Genomic DNA, 23,648 nt, shown 5'->3' on the forward strand with positions numbered 1-23,648 from the left:
TGGTCTCAACTAAACAATATTACATGTGCATGAAATCTTTTTTTCTTATTCCAATGAGTATTACAACCTGAAAAACAATAGTACATTCGTAATAACATTCAATAAAACAATGGTATTAATGATTGTATCAACATTCAGCATTTCAGAATAAACATAGTCAGTTAGCAATATGATTACTGGATTAACTCCAGCACTCCCAGATCAGTATACTGGACAATTAGCAAAAGCGGATTTGGTTTTGTGGTTTATATTCAGCCTTAAATGGCACCAGCAATTTGTATGACACTCATGTGAGCAGCTTCTTCCGCAGATAGAAAGAACTAGGTCTAGATGGCTCCTATCTTCACTTAGATCTTCAATACATCCCTCGAGCTGTGCCAGCTACCATCCTGCTTTAAATATTTCACCATCATTCCAGTCCCCATCACAGGACTGAATGGCTACAGGCGTGTTGCTCTAATGCAGGGGTGCCCAATCCCGGTCCTCGAGAGCTACCGTCCTGCAGCTTTTAGATGCATCCCTACTCCAACACAGCTGAATCAAATGGTTTGATCTCTACAGCATGCCATCATGTTTGGCAAAGGCCTGATAACAAGCCATTCATTTGATTCAGGTGTGTGGGAACAAGGATGCATCTAAAAGCTGCAGGACGGTAGCTCTCGAGGACCGGGATTGGGCACCCCTGCTCTAATGTATGTGGTCATGAAGACCTTTGAACATCTGATGTTGAGATTATTGAAGACCATTACAGGATAACTGCTGGTTACCCTGTTATTTACTTACTGGGCAAATAGGTCTGTGTTGGTGTGATGATGCAATCATTATGGGAAGATAATACATCCTAGAACAGCGGTCTCCAACCTTTTTTGCGCCACGGACCGGTTTATGCCCGACAATATTTTCATGGACCGGTGTCGCGGATAAATACAACAAAATAAAACTAGTACCGGTACCGAAAAAAAGAAAATTTATTCATAACACACGTGAAAAGACCAAGGAAAACCGAGTAAACGATAAAAACAATAACAAAATAACGCTGAAAACCGATAAAAACCCTGAAAACTATACAGTTTTCTGAGCCTCGACTCTCGCGGCCTGGTACCAAACGACTCACGGACCGGTACCGGTCCGAGGCCCGGGGGTTGGGGACCGCTGTCCTAGAACACCTTAAAGGACTTGTGCAAGGATCCTGTTTATAGATTTCAGCTTGGCATTCAAAATGATGATGAAAATCATCCACCAAATGATCCAAACTCTCCCAGTTTAGTGCATCCCCTCTGATCTGCCAGTGAGGCAACATCTTCCTGTCCAACAGGAAAGAGCAGGTGAAGATGAAGAAAGTCACCTTTGCAGTTTGGACAGTTAGAGCACATGCTCTTTTTCCTCACACTAATGACTGCCCTTTCAAGAACCAGCCACTAAGGTCCCAAATTCCAGTCACTGAACTCATCAAAGATGTTGACTAGTCTACCCCATCTACTTCGTCTGTGTCTCACTGTTCTCAGGACATCGAGAATGTTCTTCACCACCCTAACATACTTTTCTGGAACTCCTGACTTTCTCGTGCAGTACCACAATTCTTCTCTTGACACTCTATTATTTAGAGATATCTAAATCTACAAAGACAAAGTCAAACTCTTTCTGATCTTTTCTATATTACTCCAGCATCAACACTTCCTAGCAGAGATTGCATCTGTAGTGCTCTTACTCAGAATAATCCTGCTGCTTGCTGATTGTCATCTGTCTTCTCAGTCTACCTTCAAATACTCTGTCCTATAGTTTCATAGTGTGGCTCATCAAATTCATTCCTTTGTAGTCACTGCAGTGCTGGAGATCACCCTTGTTCTTGAAAATCAATACCATACTCAGAATTCCTCTCACTCTTCAAGATTCTGTTATACAATATGGTTAAAAAGTCTGCTGCCCTCTCATAGAGGTCTGGATACTTCCACAGGTATGTCATCATCAGCATCAGCTGTCTTTCTACTCTTTTCTACTGAATTGTCGACCGCCCGTCCTGTTCATAGATGCCGTTACTTTCTCATTCCTAATCCTCTGCATTCCCGGATTAACAATCATTTCTCCATTCATCCTCCTCTCTTTTACATTTTCTTTATTCATTAGCTCCTCTAATTACTCCTTCCATCTTCCCAGCACACTCTCATCACTTGTGAGTATATTTCCATCTCTTTCCTTCAATCATCTTGAACTACTGAAAATCCTTTCCAGCTTGATCTTGATACAAGTCATTGTCTCATTCCTTAGTCTCCAGCCTCATATACAATTTACTACCAGCCTTTTCTTTGGCCACCTCTCTCTTTGCTGTACACCAATCCTCCCATTACTCCTGTCTACATTCCTCATCTTCTCCTTTCCTGTTGTGCACATTTGGGTGAGTGTTGAATATGCCACACTAGTAGCGTTCAGAAATTGCTGCAGTATTATGTAATACTTATGAAAATCTGGGGAATTTGGGAGTCTCGAGGAAACAATTACCCCAGAGCTGCACATCCTTTCCAACTCGATCTTTACCTAACATATAAATACAAGTCCTTTTCTACTTCCTTAAGTATCCAGCCTCAGTTACAACTGACAACAAGCCTTTTCCATTGCCACCTCTCTCTCTTTGCTGTACACCAATCTTCACAGTACTCCTGTTACATTACTCATCTCCTGCTTTCTTGTCGTGCAGATGTTTAGTAAGTATGGTAAATAAGTTAATGTTAAGCATAGTTGTACATTTTAATTTTCAAGCCACTGCTTAATGAGTTTCGAATGTTACGCTGATGGTTCTCGTGTATGTTGTTACGTGTGACATTTTGAATTATGAATAACCACATACAAGTGGTAATTCGTTTCCGACAGTCCCTAAATGCAGCATTGGTATGATGGAAAAGGCTGGCTTGTTGACTCGCCTGAGCTTTGGTTTCGCTGTAGCTACGGCTGGGAAAGTAGCTAGTCGTTCACTAGTTAATGTCAATAATGTAGCCCTCGTCAAATGTTCTCGTACAAAGAGATGACGGTCTTTAAATGAATTTCGTGCTGTCGGGCAAGTCGTACGCACGCGCGACGTTGTTTGAGTTAACACTGGCTGAAGTTAGAAGATTGTGAAGATAACAACTGAAGTTCCTCCGGAGTGATATGAGTAGCGCTGGGCTGACCAGAGGTAGCCTAGCTTGTGTGGCGAGTTAGCCAGCCGAGTGCGACATGGAAAAAACAATATTTCCAAGTGGCTTTAGGCCATAAATGAATTATTATTTATTCGGACAGCTATCAAGAACCGGTCTTACAAAAACCGAAGCAGAAGTGTCTGGCAGTAGCTTTCCCATCCTGGCTGCACTGCTGGCCTAGGTAACTAGGAGAAAGCTACCTAGCTGCACGTCTGGCCCCTCAACCAAAGTAAGTGTTTACACTCGTAAATTGTTCATTGACATGGTTGTACGGTTCACTTTTAAATACTGGAGTTGCTAAATGCATTTATATACTTTATTTGCATGATATCTAAGCTAATATGGGTGCGTGTCTTGGCTGTTAGCGCCAGCTTAATTAAACTAATGAAGCTATAGCTAACGGTAGCACGCAAGATCATGGCCTTGGTGACTTTGTTCTGAAGCCAAGTTTATAAAATATCACTGGATATGCCCAGTCGCACTATCGATTTGTGACTTTGCTACCTGTCACATTTGGGTTAATGTACTACGCGTCCAGAAATTCTGTAGTATCATGTAATCCTAATAAAAGTTAGAGAAATTTAGGAGTCTTGAGGAAACAATTATTGCAGAACCTTGTCTTAAATTATAGGAGATGGTATATGTAGCCAAACCCCCTTTTGCTCAGTGTATTTGCACGTCAGAATTTATTAAAGCTAATGTCATGGGTTTCCTCTTTCTCTCTGGGAAGTATCAAACTGCATTCAAAGTATTTTTCTTTTGCTTACAAACCAGTGTAATTTTAAATTAATCATGTAAGTGGGGAAAAAAATAATTTATCTAGAAAAATGCTGCGCTTTCACTTTTTCTAGTTCCTTTTAATTTGAGCTTTTGTTTTCGGTTAGCTGTTGCAGTTTCTGTAAATGAAACTTTAACAAGCATGTATTGCTTTTTTTTTCTTTCTTGATGTTTTCTGAAATAAATCGTTTGTAGGTAGGTCTAACTGTAGTCAGCCTTGTTTTCCAGTTGCTCTTAAGCAAATTTTTTTTAGTGTCAACAATAATGAAAATTACAGAATCAATGTCAAAACAAATAAGAATCTATAAATTCTTCCACAAGAAAAAGTTAAACAGAATTTGTGTATAAGGTAGTGTCCACAATTTAAGCAATATGAACCTGAACTTAAAAGTTACTCCTGCTGTTTTTTTTCCCTGTTGTTCAGTTTAATTGCATCCGCTTTGATTCAGTGATGTCAAAAAGTGACGACAAAGGAAAGGGAGTTATTTATACTCCAGCATAGTTCCACTTATTTTGTTATAGCACTAGTCACTTGAGCAGAGCTAATTTCTGTCATTTCTTTGCTGTTAGAAGTTTATTAACAAATTTTATTTTAAATTGAAGATGTTTAGTGTTTTCGTTGTCCAATAAAATAAGCACAGGACTGTGATAATGGCCTATTTATACATCCTATTTAACCCACAATCATAAGCTATTTATAGTAGGTTTTAATTTTGTAAGAAGTACCATAACACTCATAATTCAGCTCTCAATTTGATTAGGGCAAGAGCAGTAGGGGTTTGCGGATTAGCAGCTGTTTGAAAGACGATTTCCTTATGCTGCTTTGTTGTGGCAAAGTGCAAATTGTACTCATTTTAGAGCTTTAATATCTACAGTCTTTACTATTTAAGTGTAAGTAATTGACAAAAAAATGACTTCTACGTGTAAAGGCAGCCATTGGTTGAATTAGATATACAGCTTTTATAATCTTTCTGCCCTGACAATGGTTCCCCTGTACTTCAGCTTTATGCAACACGTTTGATAACAGTTTATGTAAAAGTTCATTCCATGTACCATAATCAGAATATTGAATTTATCACAGAGTGCTTTAAAAAAAGGAGACGAAAAAGAAGAACTCTGTATCATTCTGTATGCTGACATGTCACATTAAACTGATTCTGATTCTGTCTGATATCTTTTTTCCAAGCGAAGAGCCAAAAGAGGTCGTGTCAGTATGCTTATGCTCGTTTAATGAGAAAACAGGACAAAAATTTTCATCAGTGCTTCCAGCCACCATTGGTATTCCTCCCGATTCCTGACTTTGACCTCCTTTGTGTGACTGTCTTTTTAAGCCAAGTTTTAGTAAGATTACCATGTTTAGTGAAAAACGTTGTTTAGTGATAAAATTAATGACGTAAAATCCAAAAATAGTATCTCCTGATTCTTTTAATGATGTCCCCTACATCAGCCATAACATTTTATCATAGTTTATGCCAGTCACTGTGAAACATTATTTCAGAATATCTTTGAAAATTTTCAGGTTTTAGTCAGCGTCACAGATGTCGAATTACTGTCTTTATTAGATTATCAAGTAATATTTTAAAAACTGCTGATTCTGGTCAGTGTTCTCCTTTTGTGCTACTTGTGTGCATCATTTGTTACAGTAGACTATAAAATTTTCCTGTGCCACTGGGTTGGTATGTCTGGGAAAGCTCAGTTGTTGGTTTACGTCATATCTGACCAATTTAAAAACAACAACAACAACATTGGTTTCACTGGTAGTTCTCCTTTCTTAAATATGAAGTCCCTCAGAGGTCTGTACTGGGTTTGTTTTTTTGTTGTGCTACCTGTAGGTCACATTAGTCAAATAGCATTTAGTTTTGCTACCATGCTGATGACAGACAGCTCTTTCTCCCAGTAAAATCCACTGATCCAACTATCCTCAATAACCTTATTTTCTGTCAAATGTTAACAGACATTTTTTTTTCATTTTATTCTTTTAATGTTTAGATTTTTATGTCAATTTTAAGTTATTTATTACAATGGAATCACACTATCCTAGTCATTCTTTTACGTACACTTTTGTTTGCTTTGTCAGTTTTAATTTATGGTTAAATGGTTTTTATATGCATCTTTTATATATATATATATATATATATATATATATATATATATATATCTTTTTTTTATGTTTCTGGGAAACATTTTGTAATGCTGGTTTTGATGGGTTCTATACTAATTAACTTTACTACTATTATTATTACTGAAGGTTGTATGCTGTTGATGGCCTCCCTGCCAGCCATGGACACTGTGACAGACACATGTCCAGTGGCGCACCAAAATGGGACTGCCCATCGGGAATCTGCAGACACAAGACCAGCTGCTGTTGTTCTAAGGCTTCATTTATATCACACCAACCAGGGAGTGGCCGACGGCAGCTTTCTAAGCTACCCACCTGGGGACTATGTAGCTGAAGAGCTGTGCATAGATGCGGCAAAGGCATGCAGTGAGTACTCACGCTGTGCAAGTCTCCATAAAGAACTCCCATTCATGTTTTTTTTTCTGTAACTTGGAGCATAGATCCCAAGATAAGGTTATCAAGAGGCCACAGTAAAACCTAATAACAGAAAAATTGGTAGTTTGTTCGCTCATCTCCATGCTGTGTTTAAACTTTGCCTTTATTGTCTTTAATGATAAGAAAAAATAAAGTTGCTTAGCTTTGTACTGTGTTCTTTTTCTTTTTAAGAGGTAAAATTCATCAACAGTATGGCTTTGCAGAGTGGGACTACACTCACCTGTGCATTGTGCATCTGATGATAAAACAAACACAAATGACATTTTAGACAATCTTATTGACCTTTTTCACTTTTTACTCTATGTATCCTGAGGCATAGTCCTCAGAGCTCCCTCTAAATAAAGCATTCATTTGTTGTTAGTTACCTAATTGAATATAATCCAAGTTTACAGAACATAATGTGCCCTCTCATTCTTTCGTCACTGTAGGTATATCACCACTTTATTGCAGCCTTTTTGGTCTTTTCCGAGAGCAGGATCACTTGTGGTTTTCACCCAACCACATCTTCCAGCTTGATGAGACTGCATCTGAAGATGTGTTTTTCAGAATACGGTAGCATATCTTATTTTGCCTCTGCAATTTCTCTTGTGTCTTTTTGAGATTTAAAATGAAAACGTCTTAATGACTCTCTGCATTTTCTTTCTAACCTGTTTTCACAGGTACTACTTCCCTGGTTGGTATAGTGGTGGGGCATCCAGGGCTTATCGATACGGAGTCACAAAAGGTTCAGAAAGCCCCGTCATTGATGACTTTGTAATGTCGTACCTCTTCTTTCAGGTAAATGCTCTCACCTAAACCCCAAATAGGTTAGAAGTTGATTGTTTATATGTAGGTTAATTTAACAAAAATATTCAAGAGCAGCATTTATTACCAGTAATGTAGACAACGTGTTAAAAAATAGCAGCTTTTATCCTTGAAGTGCAGAGCTATGACTTTGGTAGATTATGAGTTAGGTCACATGTTTAAATGATTTTTTTTTTCCTCATTACTCAGGGATACATATAAAGATATGAATAAGAAACTAAGATACTGGTGTATTTTATTCTATTCTCTCTGATCTGGCAACTTCAGTGTATCTCATTATCTCCCTCACACGAAAGAGAGAGATGTGACTGTAGTGTTAGCATTTGTATACAGCAATTTACCCCTCTGCATCTATGAAACCTAACGTGAAAGCAAGTTCCTTACTTGCATTTCACAGATATTTCTCTTCTGTCACTGTCCAGAAATGTAACTGGCATTTAAGGCCTATTAATTAAGTCAGTAATACAAAGAAAAATCCTGTTATTGAAAGGTACAGTTAGGGTACCAGTAAGGATCAATAACAAAACCAGTACCTGCTACTGTATGTTTTTGCTGGAAATTCACAGGTTTATTTAAATATTTAAATATTACTCTGCATTGGGTACTTGCATTTGTTTTGCTTTGTTTAGAATGAAATTGTGTTATATACAGTTCATTTTTTTTAACATTAAACAAATGAAAAATATCTATTTAAGAAAGAAAGTGACAAGTGCAGTAAACTTTATCAGAAGAGTCCTCGAAACTGTACAGCCAGTTAAAACAATTAAAAAAAATGTAATGTATAGTGACCACAATGTAATAGAAATATTTCCAGGGTAGGTGAATGGTTATAGTTTAAGCCTACAATGTGGCTGAAGTTGAACTCTGCATGAATTTAGGATTATGTGGAATTATGGCGATGGAAGTCTGTCGTGGTGGCCCGGCAAAACCCTAAGAGGGAGAGATGAAGTACCACCCAAGAGGTCATTTAAATATGTTAGTGTGTTTGCAGCCGTTAAAGCTATTCTGTATGCTTGCGTTCATTTATAGGATATGTTAAACTCTTTGTGGTCTAGTCAGCTTACAGTCTGTGCTTCTGACAAGAAAGTTGATAATTTGTAAAAGGGCAAGACCAAAATGAGGGGGCATTGTTGAATTTTAGAATTTGCTGTCATTTTAATAAACCCTTTTTTCAGTGTTGGGTGTAATAACAAAAAACTGTTTTATTGAAGACACAATAACAATAGCTTGTAATTGGTGCCCAATGCCATATGTTAAAAAAAAGGGTTGAACGTTATCTTGTAGTTTTGCTCTTGTTTAGTGTTCACACTGGCTTCTTATTACAGTCAAAACAAGAGCTGCAAATATGACGCCAGAGGGCCTCACGGGAAGCTCATTCATTGGTCAGTTGTGGTAAAGAGCCACCCTGCATAATCAGTGTTTGATCCAGTCACTGCAAGCAACCTATGTTGTACCTAACTTTTCTCTAAACTGTTAGGGTCAGAAGGTGACAGAGAAATATTTGTACATAGGGAAAAAAAAAAAAACAAGGCAAAGAGAATGGGAGGAAGAACCTTGACATGAGGCTGTGATCAATAAAAATATAAATTTGAATTAATTTTAAATTTATTGTTGCACATTACTGAACACGGATAGCATTGCCTGCTTTGGATTAACACCATAACTGAGCTTACAAAAAATGAGGCAATTGTTTGTAAGCCTGGTAGTGATTGTATGGTCCATACCCATTTTAAATATCAGTCTTTTGTGTGCTTTAATAGGAGCATATCCTGAGATTGTTGGTTTAATTAAAAACTGTCACACTTGCTTAGAGCTGTGCGATATGACCAAAATCTCATATCCCGATATAAGACATCTAGCGTCCGATAACGATATAAATCACAAAAATGTAACATTTTCTGTAAATTCTGTGAATCTCGGGCAGCTCGACTTGCATGAATTGTTTCCAGCTGGGCGTCGTGTACCTGGAGTCGAGTGTTTTTAACATGCATGAAACGATACATTTTTAGACATAAGTTGTAACGGCCGCCGTTTTCTTTGTGAGTATTTATTACACGTGTGCTGCGGGGAAAAGCCTGTTCTAACGATTGAGGCTAAGCTTTATTTTTTTTAGCACCTGACGGCTCTTTTTTGCTTTTCATCTGTAAATAATCTGCATACTCTTTCACGTGATTCAGTTTATTTTGAAAAGTCTCAACAGGATCTTGAGCTTTATTGTGAAAGGTTTATGTAGAAAATAAACAAGCAGACACGCGATGGTTTTACCGTCGTTAAGAAAACAGGCGCTTGTCTGTCCATAGTGTGGTTATATTAAATATAAGAGAGAGAGAGAACTTTAAGAAATTAATATAGCCACTACAGTGACCAAGTGCCAAAACGATGAAACAAATATTGCCGTAAGCAGTTTATTTTGCGACACCACGAAACAAACGATAGCGTAAAATGAAACGATAGACTGTTTTTATATTGTTCTATCGAACAGCCCTACACTTGGTATACAGGAATTACTTAAGTTGAGTTACGGTAGACTTGAAAATATGGACAGACAGCAGTACACTCACCTGAACGTTAGCAGATACAACTAACAATGATTGGTATTTTTCTCTCATCGCAGTGGAGGAATGACTATCTGAATGGCTTGGTGAAGTTTTCCAACTCCCATGAGACACAAGAAGAGTGCCTTGGTTTGGCTGTACTTGACATGACAAGATCAGCCAAAGAAAAGCAGCTGTCGCCTCTTGATATATATCACTCTATAAGGTACTTAGAGTTGCTTTTATGGGTTTTATCTGTTTCACTGCTACTAATTGATTTCACTCGTGTTGTGCATCAATAATGCTGACTTGCCTTAACAAAAACAGCTGTGAAAGGAATTTGGCAAATTTGCACCAGGTGAACGTAATTACTGAGGCACCTATAGACTTAACCTCCTAGGACCTGGTGTTCACATATGTGGACCACACATTTTGGGTTATTTAGACCAAAATACTCAATTTTGCTCTACAGGTGCCTGATATCCACTTACGAGGAAATTATACTGCTACTGTTCTATCGAAATTTTAAACGAATATCCTCATATGTGGCTCTTATTTTTCTTAAAAACAAAAATAAGGTAAAAAAAAAAACCCCAACAACTGGTAATTCTTTGTTTTTACATTCATCGGGCCCCAATATGCCCAAATATCAAACAGAAATTAAAAATGCATGTCATGGAAGACTTCGGGTCTTAGGAGGTTAAACATACAGGAGCTACTCAGCTATGAAAGTCCATACCATGAAAGTCCATACCATGAAAGTCCATACCATGAAGCTCCTGGCGCAGAGTTTTTGCTGAGGTTTGGAGCTCTGCATTTATGGAGTCAGCAGAGAATCTGTGACTTTTACAGCACCTCAACACTCACTGACCTCACTCTATAGCTTTATGCTGTCTGCCACATTGTGACTGAGTTGTCATGATTTCTGAATGCTTCCACTTTGCAATAATTTTACATAAGGTTGATTATGGAATGTTTAAGAACAAACTTATTGCGATGGTGACATCCTAGTAAAGTACCAAATGGGAAATCAGCGAACTCTTTAGAACCATCTATTTGATTACAAATGTTTGTAAAGGCAGACTGAATGGCTAGATGCTTGATCAAGTGAACATTTTGTGGTCATAATATTATGTGGTGTTGGCCAAAACCTTTGTCCATTTAGTGTATTTGAACTTGAAACATCAAAGAACAACTCTTTAAATTTGTGTTGCTATCTTTTATTTTATAATTTTGTACAAAATATGTGGAAGTGCAGAGCTTTTTTTTGTGAGACATTTAAAGGATTCATGATACTTGGCATATCACGCTGACATGAGAATTTACTGAATCTCTTTTAGCTACAAGTCCTTCTTGCCAAAGGACATGCGAGCTCAGATCCAGGACTGCAACTTCTTGACACGTAAACGCATCCGCTTCCGCTTCAAGCGCTTTATCCAGCAGTTTAGCCAGTGTCGGACTACAGTTCGTGACCTTAAGCTTAAGTACCTCATCAGCATGGAGTCTCTGGAGAAGTCCTTCTATACAGAGACCTTCCAGGTCAAGGAGCCATCAGGCGTCCAGCGCATCATCCTGGTGGCAGCAGATACTGGCATACAGTGGTGTCGGGAGTTGAGTAAGGACTCGGAACAGGTTGGTACAATGAGTACTACTGTGTTAGTGTATATTTTGGAAGATAAAGAAACTGACGTTTCACTGGAACATCTTTTTTGATAGTCCTTGAGGTAACAAACAAGTGTTTAGATTCTGAGAAAACAGATTTAAACTATCAACTCCACCTAGGTATCAGTCAGTGCAGCACATGCTGCTTTCTTTGTAAAAGGGCCTTAATGCAGCATTGAATTGTTATTGTAGTAATAGCCAGGTTTCATTTGACGTAGACGTGACGTCGACGTAAAGCGCGAAATTTGACTGGCGGTCGGAAGTGAAAAAGATAAGCGCAAAATCACAGACAGACAGTACGCAAAATGCCTATGTCCTGTTGTGTTTACGGATGCTCCAGTAGGTCGACCCGAGAAACTGATAAACGGTATTTTAGGGTACCAAAAATAGCCCAACGAAGAGGAGAAAAATGGAAAATTCTAACCGAAAAACGTAGGAAAAAATGGATTTTAAATTTACGTTTACAGTCGGGAGGAGCAGAGTCTGCCAATGCCCGTGTCTGCAGCGACCACTTCGTCAGAGGTAATGTTATGTTTGCAAACGAACTTATTAGCATTAGGTTGTCGTTACATTCTCGTTTACTTAGTGCTTTTAAGTTAGTAGTCTAATATTGACTTGATTGGGACTATAGGCTGTCCAAGTGCTTTGGATGACGAAGAGTCGGAGGACTGGGCTCCGACGGTCAATCTCGGCTACGAACGAAAACCCAGATCGGAATCAGTTCTCAAACGAGAGAAAAGAATGAAGCTTAAGGCAGAACAGCATCGATGTGCAGAGGCGATTTTGGATATGCAACAGACGGCTGAGAGCCCGGATTTGAGCCTACTTAATTAGGCTACTAACCCTGCCATACAATTGCAATGAGCTGCAATCACTTCTCCATCCTCCTTTGCAATTACCCAAGTCTTCAGAGGTGTCTCGTTAGACCTCTGAGAATGGTTTACCTTGAAACAAACAACTGTCACTCTAACGAAGTCCTAAGGATGTGGCATGTTTGTTGACGTTAAAGCCGCTACCGCTAACTGTTAGCGTGTTTAAGATAAAGCAATATAAGAACAAACACTCACCCTTGCAAACACCAAACTGTATCCATCACGGAGACGTTTTGTTCCAAGGTTGTGGACCCACCCGCTGACAAAAAAATTGTACGCCTCCAGACTCTTGAAAGCTTTCATTTGCTGCCTAGTGTAGTAAGAAGTCTGGAGGACCAAGTAGTTGGTGATATCCACAGCCTCGATAGTAGGCAAATCCTTTACTTCTGTGGTGTATTCGGACATTTTCAAAGAATACGGATCACGTCCGATATATTTTTTAACTATCTGTTTATATCTCTCCCGAGAAACGGGGTCTAAAGTTGCACAATAGCTGCTCTCCTGACTCTCCACAGTGTCCTCCATGTTTACTTCCGCCCTCCACTCAAAAATCGCGCTGCCTCCGCACGTCATCAGAACCACGTGACCGCAACCCAACTATTGTTTCTTTTAAGTTCCTATGTTACACTGTTTTGCCAGGAACTACAGACCTTGTGTGATTTCCCTGATGTCACCAACATCAGCATCAAACAGGCCAACAAAGACGGCACTGCAGAGAGTCGGGTGGTTACCATTAACAAGCAAGATGGCAAGAATCTGGTAATTTCATCTTATAAATCTATTTCTTTGTAGACTCTCACCACAGCCATCACCTAAGTGTCTACTCATGCCTTTTAATATACCGATAAATTCACATTTCTTTGTTGGTTTGTGTGACACAAATCAACGATGTGGTCTGTTACATTTTTCTTGATATTTTAGGAACTGGAATTCCCCAGCCTGCTTGAAGCCCTCTCTTTTGTGTCCCTCGTTGATGGCTACTATCGACTGACCACAGATGCACATCATTACCTTTGTAAAGAAGTGGCTCCCCCTAGGCTGGTTGAGGCCATATCTTCTCATTGCCACGGTCCAATCACGTATGTAAAATATTATATTGTAACATCGACATGTGTAAGAACTTCCCCCTTAAAAAAATCCAGCTTGAATGATGTAAAACACGATGTATTTGATGTTTTATTCATTTATATAGGTGAATAAAATTTCCCACTTGCCTTGTGGGCAGTCTTTATCCTTCAAGCTTGGGTCCTCTACTAGAGGCTTTGGAGCTCTAGTAGAGCTGGACGGCGTCAACGTGTTAGCGAGCTAACCACGCTAACGAGCTAACCGCGCTAACGACATGCAGCCCGGAGGGGCTGCACGGCCTAAAATCCTTTCATTTTCTCAAAACTCGACAGTGCGCCTTATGTATGAATTCTGGTTGTGCTTACTGACCGCGAACCGATTTTATGTGGTACACAGCGCTCAGCAATCTGTCAAAAAATGTTTTAATATGACTTTGCTAAGCTACGGAGCTGCACGGCTTGATGTCGGAGGATTACGGCTACCGGGGAGGAGCCTCGCGGAGTGATACGTACTGTGTGTGTATAAGGACCACAAATGGCACCTGTTCAGAGACGTGGTGCAGCTGTGAAATCTGTCTCTTTGTTATTATGCTCAGCGTCTATTAGTTTACATTTTGACTGCACAATTGTGAGCTTTTTGTTATGCACAAAAACAACATTTTCTTTTTATTTATGGACCATGATTATTTAATAAATGCTGATAATTTATTTTTGAGTAATTTCTTCATGTACATCTACGCTGTATGTAAATAAAAGTGCCCGTGTGACATCTGGGACACAGTGTGACTAAGAACTCTCTTTTTGTTCTTAACTTATGGCTTTAAAAAAAAAATCGAGATATATATCTTATATCGCCATCCAGCTAAAAAATATCGAGATATGAATTTTGGGTCATATCGCCCAGCCCTAATGGCCTTGTTCCTCTGCTTGTCCAGTTGGTTAGTCATCACCAGTTTGTCTGTCTCTATCTGGAATTCCCACAGGATCTTAGTTCGGTTATTCTCAACCACCCTATTTTGACGTTGGGACTTCCAGGCCATACTCTGATTTTCCTGTATACTATGCCAGCCACTTGGTTATGGCGTTCCGTATATGCCCTGCCTGCTAGCATCTTGCAACTTGGTGCAGCAGACTATGGATCTTGTGATCAGGTCTAATTGCTGTGCTGCCACGATTAGTGCCTTTATGTAGTCTTTCAGTCAGCTTTGTCCATCCATTAGTAGATATCAGCTTCCACTTCCATCTGGCGGTGATACATGCTGTGTAGGGTTCTCTCCTTCCATGATGTTTTCTGTTCTTGCTTGGGTTTCTGCTGCCTGAGGTATTCACTAAGCATGTGAGTAGTTGTAGCCATCTTCCAGATGAACTCATGGATGTTTGCTATTTCATGCTTGATCGTGGTTCTGACACTCACTGTTCCTCGCCCACCTTCCCTCCATGCAGGAAACCTTCATGAATAGTAACAAGCTTTCTTGTCTTGATGTCAGTGGCTTCCATCTTCTACTTTGCCCAGCTTATTATCCAAGCAGGGTATCTGATCACCAGCTGGGCGTAGGTATTGATTGCCTAGATCTTGTTCTTCCCGTTCATCCTCAAGACTTGCTTTAAACCTTTGCACATATTTGGCGATTGATGCGACTACACTTCTTCAGCCTGAATGGCATTCAAATGTTGCTGTAGATCCTAGTGGTGTTGATCAATGAATTGATGTCTTGTTTGCTCTTGACATACAGCTTGATGTCATCCATGCAGAGGAGGTGGCTGACTTTAAACCATTTCGTAGACTATAGCCTGAGTGAGTTAATGTTAATGATCTCACTGAGGACTTTTAGGCCTATGCAGCAGTGGGGACTGTGTGTGTGTATTTAATAAGATTATTTATTTATGTTTAAGTCAAGGCTGTAAGACCTCAAAATTCTTTAAAGCAAGGTTTTGAAGTTCTTCAAAAGTTTTAATGATACACTTCACACCACAGGCTGCTCGAAAGAAAGTGCCTAATGATTCAATTAAAAAGTGGTTATTTTCTGAGTTGTCCTCTATGTGTGAGCAGAATAGTGGTTTACCCCTTGTGTTACTGGCCTTTATGTTTGAGTGATTCATTGGTCAGTGTTAAGTGGCCTAACAAACAAAAAAAAACATTCCTCTGAAATTGTTAGATACAAAGACAACACTGTCAATGAGTGAAAAAGCAGCCAATGTTCAAAGAAATCTTTGAAACACTTTCAGAATCTTGGAGACCATTTTCAAAATCTACAAGAAAGTCTGGCTCCTTAGAAACACAATATTCAGAAATAAGGGGTGGCTGCAAGATTTTTGCACAGTACTGTATTTTGTAGATATGGGTGATCAAAGAAGTAAAACCACTTAATATCATCTTATGGGGAACTGTCCTTGTCAGTTTACTTTTTAAATCAGACTGACAGAACAGCCAGTCTCTAAAACAAAAAGGCAAACCTATATATTATTCTTTGTTTCTACAAAAACCGCTCCTCTCCTTTCAGCTCAACAAGTGTTTTCTCAGTTAATTCTTTACATGTATAATCTTTAAACATTACCACTTTCACCAGTCTACAATGTTTCAGAGTCGGTCATTAAACTCAGAGCATATGCAACACTGAGCATGTGTAAGTTTAACACTTGCACATTAGCAAAGCTGTTTCCCAGTCTAGATTTACATTATGCTGTTAATGAGAAAGACAGAGACGTGTGTGTGTGTGTGTGTGTGTGTGTGTGTGTGTGTGTGTGTGTGTGTGTGTGTGTGTGTGTGTGTGACTATAACAGATGGATGGATAATTTCATGAATATTGATATTTTTGTCATCTTTTTTTTTTTTTTTTTTTAATTTTCTGTCATCGCAGGTTTTTGGCTGATGCTAAATTGTCAGTTTAACAGCAAATGGTAATAATATATTTGCGTGTGTGTGAAAGAGAGTGTGAGATAATTCCTAGATGTTTAAATATGATTACCGTAAATGTCGGGCTATAAGCCGCTACTTTTTGCACAAGCTTTGAACCCTGCGGCTTTTAGTCAGGTGCGGCTTTTCTATGGATTGTCCGTGATTTTTGTCATATCGTAAGACGATTTGTTTTGTGTGTTCCGCTGTTGTACGGCATTACGTTGCCTGGCGGAAGGATCGGGGTTCAAGAGTGGTATGTTAGTCACATGTCCGTCCGCCAGGCAACGTAGTGCCGTACGAAGTAGCGCGAAAAACAAACTTCAAAGTAGCGCTACACATTCAGCGGGAGGCGTGGATGATGAGCGGCGATAAACTTGCAAGTTATGCCCAAAAAGCAAGTTATGCCCAACTCCACCGGTGGATTCTGACAGCGTGGAAAAGTGTGAAAACATCCACGATCACCAACGGATTTTGAAGGGCTGGACTGCTGCATGATGGAGAGGAGGACACCGCCACGGCCCTTCTGAGGGTGTTCGACTCTGACACTGACAATGAGGATTTCTTTGGTTTTGAAAGTGACAACGAAGGAGAGAAGAAGAGTGGATGACGAAGCCATCCTGAGCCTGTTTGTATCCGACACTGGAGAAGAGGACTTTGGTGGTTTTAGTGCGCAGGAAGAAGAGAAAGATGGTGGTGAATGACTGACTTTTCTTCTTGTTAAAGCTGTGTCACTGCACCTGAGCCTAAAAGGTAGTCCGAATCTATTTTTCTGGTGTGCTGTAGGTTACTGTTATGTACTACATGTGCAAATATGTACCCATAACTTGTTTTTCAAAATATTAATAAAAGTGATGTCTCCAAACAGCCATCTCTTTCCTGACAATTCCCTTTGTGCATATTCTCTTACATATGATAAGTCAACATTGAAACACCTGCGGCTTTTGGTCAGGTGCGGCTAATGTATGTACAAAACAGGATTTTCCCCTGATTTTAGCTTGTGCGGCTAATATTTAGGTGCGCTTTGTAGTCCGGGAAATACGGTATTTCTGCAATTTGAGCCTGCATTATGCTTTTATTGGAAGTGTGTTTGTTTTAGGTTAGACTAAACTAAAACAAACACTTAGGTGTTTTACACTCATAAATAAATATGGGTATTTAAAATGTTTATACTATTGTGTTCCTATTTAATGTTTAGTAATGTGGCCAAAATGTAGACAGATTCCTTTGGCAGTTGGAGTTTATATATCCCACTTGTATTGAATCCCAAATATGATGTCAATAAAGGCTTTCTAACTGGTAATACTGCATTTTCCTCCATCAATTTTATTTTGTTGTTTTTCTTGTAGAATGGAGTTTGCAGTTAATTGGCTTCAGAAGTCTGGAAACAAACGGGGACTGTACATTTTGAGATGTAGCCCGAAAGATTTCAACAAATACTTTTTGACTTTCCCCGTTGAGGTAGGTGACACTCAGTTGTGGTCTTTCATTTCATTTTTTTGTTTGTTTGTTTGTGTGTATTGCCCAAATGTGACATAAGAGTCCATGAGTGGGTTTGGTCTGGCAAATTGGCTGGCTAGATTTTTAGTTTCTAGGTAAGTAACTTTCATACATTCTATATTTATCTTTTAGATTAACTTTTGTCATGTTATCACATTTGTTGTTGAAATGCACCAGTATGTGTTTATTAATACCTACTAATTCTTTCTGGTATTGTATTGTATTATTGTGATGTCTTTCATGATTAAAGGATTCTAGGTTTACATTAAATTCATCATTGAAATGGTTAATTTGGTGTCCTCTTTGCGTTTGCCAGGTGTATGATGCTATAGAACACAAGCACTGCCAGATCACCAGGTCTGCAAGTGGAGAGTTCAACCTCAGTGGAACCAAAAGAAACTTCAGCAGTCTGCAAGAACTGCTCAGCTGCTACCAGAAGGAAACAGTGCGCTCAGACAGCATCATTTTCCAATTCAGCAAGTGCTGCCCTCCTAAATCCAAAGGTAAAACTAACAGAATCTGGATTTGTCCAATTTAGGTGCATGTTAGCAGAGCACAGATGGTAGATATTGCATCAGAAGGATTTTGTGGAGTCTGTAAACTCCACAAATTGTGATGAATGGAAAATGTACTGTATCCTGAAAGGATAATGACTCTATCTCTTCGCATTCGTTTATAAGTTAACACATTAGTTCTTTCTAACCAATGGAAATTTAAATAAATTTAACAAATGTATTGGGCAGGGATGGTCAGGCTGGTGCCTGTGATCATTGATGACATTTGTTTTGTTTTGTTTTTTCAATTCAGTACACAACTAGCCTTGGTAGTGTGTGTGAAACTGTATAGTTTGTGATTAGTAGATTCTATTTTGTGACTTGGTGGAGTGTTTCTCCCACTTAAAATGCAACTTTCCGATGAACAGAATCAACGTTCTGGGATTTATTTAGCTGGCCGGTTGAGCATGAATCAAGACATTATATTGGCTTGTTACAAGTTAAGACAAAGGATTCAAAAGAAACATTCAAGTGTTATACTCATTTTAAGTATGTATACTTAAAATGTATACATAAAAAAAAAAAAAAAAAAAAAAAAAGTATGTAAAGAAAACAATCTTTGGCTCGTCTGTGTTACACGTCAGTAGCGTACACTATATTGTGTATTCGGTAAAAAGTAAAAGTTGCACTGTTTGAGGTGTGCTCGTTGCAGCACAGGTACAACATTAACTATCAAAGGTGACTGTTTTTCATTTCCAGTTTATGTTGCACTGCTTGTGTTTTTAGTACTGTTCGGAGTTTAAATGGCAAGTGTTTGCAGAGATATCACAGTCCACACAAACTAGAGGTGATCATGGGAATCTGCTGGCACCAAAGCAAGCACAATGAGGTTTTTGATGCAGCACCCACTTTCTGACTGACTTCACCGCTTGTAAACTGGTTGGGGAGGACACTTTTTTTTTTTCCCTAGTGACTACAAGTTTCCACGAGGTTGCTGGTGTCTAGGCTGTAAATCTTGATTTCATAGTCTTAGCTTTTGCTTCTGTATTTGTCATTAGTTGTGTGCAAAAACCCTAAACTTTATATTTAATGTAGAACAGTTGAAAACAACTTCCCCATGTAAACTATTCTGTTGTATGTTTTTGTGGAGTACCAAATGAAATGTCCATGTCACATTTGCCATGCATTTTGAAAAGCTGTAAATGAGGTTTTGTGTGTTCTTTATTCTGTAAAGGTCACAAAAGTACTAAATTTGATTTTCTAGCAATCTTATACTACAGAAGAAAAATGCACGAAACACAAACTACCAGGCAGGATGACTCAAAGGTGCCTCGGTCTTTGTCTGCTTTCATAATTCTACCACAAGTCTTTTTCCCAGAAACTGATGAAGAAACACAGCATGGAACTTCTCGAGTCTTTGTCATCAGTTCCCGTGCTTCTCTCTCAGTTGGATTGTTACATTTTATTGCAGGATACTTAGTAAATAGTTTCTTAATAATAATACATTTTATTTGAGGGTGCCTTTCTAAAACCCAAGGTCACCTTACAAAGAGAAAAAGACGTCAATAAAACAGTAGATTAAAATAGATTCTAATGAATTAAAATACAAAAGAAAAGCAAAATACAACCACAAACAAAATTTAAAAAAAACAACAACAAAAAAACCAAACACGATTTGACAGCAAGTAAAATCTGCATTAAAGCGAGTAAACCAGTTTAAACAAGTAGGTTTTGAGTTGTGACTTGAATAAGGGAAGGGAATCTATATTTCTTAAGGCTGAAGGAGGTGAGTTCCACAGCCGAGGAGCAGAGCGACTGAAAGCTCTGTGCCCCATAGTGATAAGCCGAGCAGAAGGAACAACAAATTGAGTGGCAGATGAAGATCTGAGAGAGCGGGAAACTGTGGTAATATGAAGCAGATCATAGAGATAAGGAGGGGCAAGGTTATGAATACACCTAAAACGTAAGTGAAAGTATGCAGACCGGGTTATGTAATTAATGTGAGACTGAAATGAGAGAGTACTGTCAAGTATAACACCCAAACTCTTTACCTGCGTGGAAGGAAGGGGGAATTTTCAATATTAATGGAGAAACTGTGAGATTTGGTTAAGGTAGAGGCTGTGCCAACGAGTAAAACTTGAAAGTATGTTTTCTTTTCTTTCCAATAACAGAAAAGTCGTGCCTCCTCGTGTGCAGGAGCAACAAAGGTTCAGAAGTGCCACTGTCCCCATCACTACATCGACACAACATCAGTCAAATGGTGTTTCACAAGATCAGGAAAGAAGATCTGGAATTTGTAAGCTTAGTTTACATGTTCAGAGCGTTTAATATGTCTGTATGCCCTCATTTATCCAGTCATTCTTTACATGAATGTTTCTAATGTTCAGCATTATTATGTTATAGTATTGAATTGCTATACCTTTATAGGATACCCTCCATATTTTCACCAATAAGTTAAATGTGCTGGTGTTATGAGTTTTTATACAATGATGATCTTTCTCTTAGATGGAGAGTCTCGGTCAAGGGACTTTTACGAAGATCTTTAAAGGGGTTCGAAAGGAGCTGAGAGACTATGGAGAGCACCAAACGGAAGTAGTCATGAAAGTGCTGGACCAGGCCCACAGGAACTTCTCTGAGGTCTGTGGCTTTTGTGCATGTTTTGCTTACAGAGGCGTTGATTTTTGTAAATTTGTGTGATTGCCCAGATTTTCTATTATATTTACGTCGGGGGGCATAACAAAGGCTTTGACTAGTACTGGTAGTTAGTTGAATTCATTTTGTGGTGTGCTTTAGATCATCAGCATAAACACTGGAAATTTACACCACCGCTCTTGAGTCCCTTTACTGGCATATTTTAAGGAACTCTTTAACGGTGGAAATTTCAAGCAGGAGCCATGTGACTTCTTTTCATAAGCTTTTCCTGATTTATAAAAGCATCATTTGGCTCTATTTTTTTTTTGACTGTTTGCTGGAGAGGGTATCTATTTTTAATTTTTTTATTTTGTTGCCTTGAGTCACTTTTTTTTTTTTTTTTTTTTTTTTTTCTGGTTTTGGGGTTGTTGTTTTTTTTTTTTTAGAAAGGGGCAGAAGTGCATCATTGTAAAGGAAAGACAAAAAAACAAGATAAAACAAGATCACCATTGCATAACAGGATCCGCAAAAATGAATTTTATCTCAATCATCCTGGTTTCATAATCATTGGAAGCCCTAAATTTAATTTGATTATTCATTGCACAGCCTTAGAGTAGGAGGTATTCTTGGAGTAATATTGGAGCTTATCTTAGGTTTTGTTAGACAAATATAGCTAAAACACTGACGTAATATAGTTTTGTTTGGGGGTATTTTTTCCATCAGCAAACAAATATATATTTTCTTTTTTTTTTTCTTGTCCTGCAGTCGTTCTTTGAAGCCGCCAGCATGATGAGCCAGTTGTCTCACGTACACCTTATTCTAAACTACGGCGTTTGTGTCTGTGGAGAAGAGAGTAAGTTGTCTCAGTACCTATTTATTTGGCAAACAATTTGAGCCATGTCATTAAGCCTAATGTGCCAACTATGCACCATGCTTTACCACAATCTTGACCGGCTGAACTTGGCTGTTCATACATCCTTGAGAAAGGTAGTCCCAGAAATCCATATGCAACGGGGTCAGTCGCCAAAATTCCCACATCTTACACATGATCTTGTCGTTCGACTTTAACGTTAATACTAATTAGTACTTACAACCAAGTACTGATTAGTAGTACTAGTAATACTAATACAGAACTTTTTAATGCCAAAACCCGTTTTTGCTGAGCTAAGAAATCAGTAAATATTTCAATGTAAACTAAGGTTTTGTTGGTTGTGTAAATCTTCAAGAGTCAACATGTTTATTTAACAGCCAGAAGTCCACTGTGAAGGTTTTAAGTGAAAGTGTTTGTGGGGAGTACATTTGGACCTGGTTGGACTTTGGGCTAAAGGAAAGCTACCCTCATAGCTTTCATAAGCTATGACATCATTAAACACTTGACCAGTGGCTTTATGGTGTCAATCGCCAGCTGTTTCTGAGTACAGCATGATGGTCATTTTCTAAATGATGGTCGTTTAGAAAATGTTAACAAGCCGCTGCCGTATGACTGCAATGTCGCTGAGTTTTTAAACCAGATCTGTTTACTTGTTATGTTAAGATGACGACTGGAAAAAAGATTGAGGCTTTAAGACGAGGACACACTGACTGATAAGTGACAGCCACTCTTTATATATACTCAGTGGGTATATATTAAAAACATGTATCTAAACTGATTGTAATGTAAAACCGAGCTGTAGCCCATCTGAGATTCTGTTAGAAACATTCAGTTCCTGAATTTGGTTTTTGTAATAAATCTATAAATCGCTGTACTGTACAAACCATAATTCCCACATCTTTAAGTCATTGTATTTATTTTTTTTAAAAACTTCTTTCCAGACATCATGGTTCAGGAGTATGTGAAATTCGGCTCACTGGACACCTACTTGAAGAAAAACAAGAACTCTATTAACCTTCTGTGGAAGCTTGAAGTGGCGAAGCAGCTGGCCTGGGCCATGAACTTCCTGGTATGAAAATATGTGCCGCTTCATTTTAGGTCATGTCATTGCTAAAATATTGATAAATATAGATTTCTTTGTTGCTTACAGCTGTTTAGTACTGAAAACATTTTTTTTAAAAAGAAGTGAAACTTTAAAACTAAAGTACATTATAAAAATAAATGTAAGAACATAGGAAGTGTTTTGTTAATAAGAAAGTGTGATAGCTTCTCTTTTCTGTTCCTGTAGGAAGAAAAACATCTTGTTCATGGGAATGTGTGTGCAAAAAATGTTCTCCTGATCAGAGAAGAGGATCGGAGGGCTGGGAACCCACCTTTCATCAAACTAAGTGATCCTGGTATCAGCATCACTGTCCTGCCCAAAGAAAGTGAGTTTGTCCGTTGTGTCGAAGATCAGCAGGGGGCAGTAGATAGCTAGTTAATATATTAATGTAACTGCAGTGAGCTTTATTACTTTTTTGTTACAAAAACAGAGCTAAAATGAGTTATTTGCTGTCTTGTTCTGCAAGCATTTGGTAAGTGAAGAGCTAAAAGTGGAAGGTCAAATGTTTTTGTCTGTAATCAGTTCTCATTGAGAGGATCCCTTGGGTGCCCCCTGAATGTATTGAGGACCCTGCCAAACTGAGTCTGGCTGCTGACAAGTGGAGTTTTGGCACTACACTGTGGGAAATCTGCAGTGGTGGTGATAAACCTTTAGCAACACTAGACAACTCCAAGGTAAAGCTGAGTGGCAACATGTAAAACATATATTCATATATATATA

At 38.6% G+C, this 23,648-nt stretch overlaps 1 protein-coding gene across 1 annotated transcript in view; it reads left to right on the top strand.

Annotated features, from left to right (window-relative positions):
* Window positions 1-2,901: 2,901 nt before the first annotated feature.
* Window positions 2,902-23,648, top strand: part of jak2b (Janus kinase 2b) — a 28,026-nt gene continuing 7,279 nt past the window's right edge. The window contains exons 1-16 of the mRNA XM_080895121.1: window positions 2,902-3,399; window positions 6,196-6,432; window positions 6,930-7,053; window positions 7,161-7,278; window positions 9,920-10,065; window positions 11,180-11,471; window positions 13,013-13,132; window positions 13,295-13,452; window positions 17,680-17,791; window positions 18,147-18,333; window positions 20,496-20,620; window positions 20,830-20,961; window positions 21,721-21,808; window positions 22,768-22,895; window positions 23,115-23,253; window positions 23,451-23,602. Of these exons, the coding sequence (XP_080751247.1) occupies window positions 6,201-6,432; window positions 6,930-7,053; window positions 7,161-7,278; window positions 9,920-10,065; window positions 11,180-11,471; window positions 13,013-13,132; window positions 13,295-13,452; window positions 17,680-17,791; window positions 18,147-18,333; window positions 20,496-20,620; window positions 20,830-20,961; window positions 21,721-21,808; window positions 22,768-22,895; window positions 23,115-23,253; window positions 23,451-23,602 (2,253 nt within the window). The 5' untranslated portion in view covers window positions 2,902-3,399; window positions 6,196-6,200. The remainder of the gene's footprint in view (window positions 3,400-6,195; window positions 6,433-6,929; window positions 7,054-7,160; window positions 7,279-9,919; window positions 10,066-11,179; window positions 11,472-13,012; window positions 13,133-13,294; window positions 13,453-17,679; window positions 17,792-18,146; window positions 18,334-20,495; window positions 20,621-20,829; window positions 20,962-21,720; window positions 21,809-22,767; window positions 22,896-23,114; window positions 23,254-23,450; window positions 23,603-23,648) is intronic.

The sequence above is a fragment of the Rhamphochromis sp. 'chilingali' genome (assembly GCF_963969265.1).
Source record: "Rhamphochromis sp. 'chilingali' genome assembly, chromosome: 10".
NCBI classification, from domain to species: domain Eukaryota; kingdom Metazoa; phylum Chordata; class Actinopteri; order Cichliformes; family Cichlidae; genus Rhamphochromis; species Rhamphochromis sp. 'chilingali'.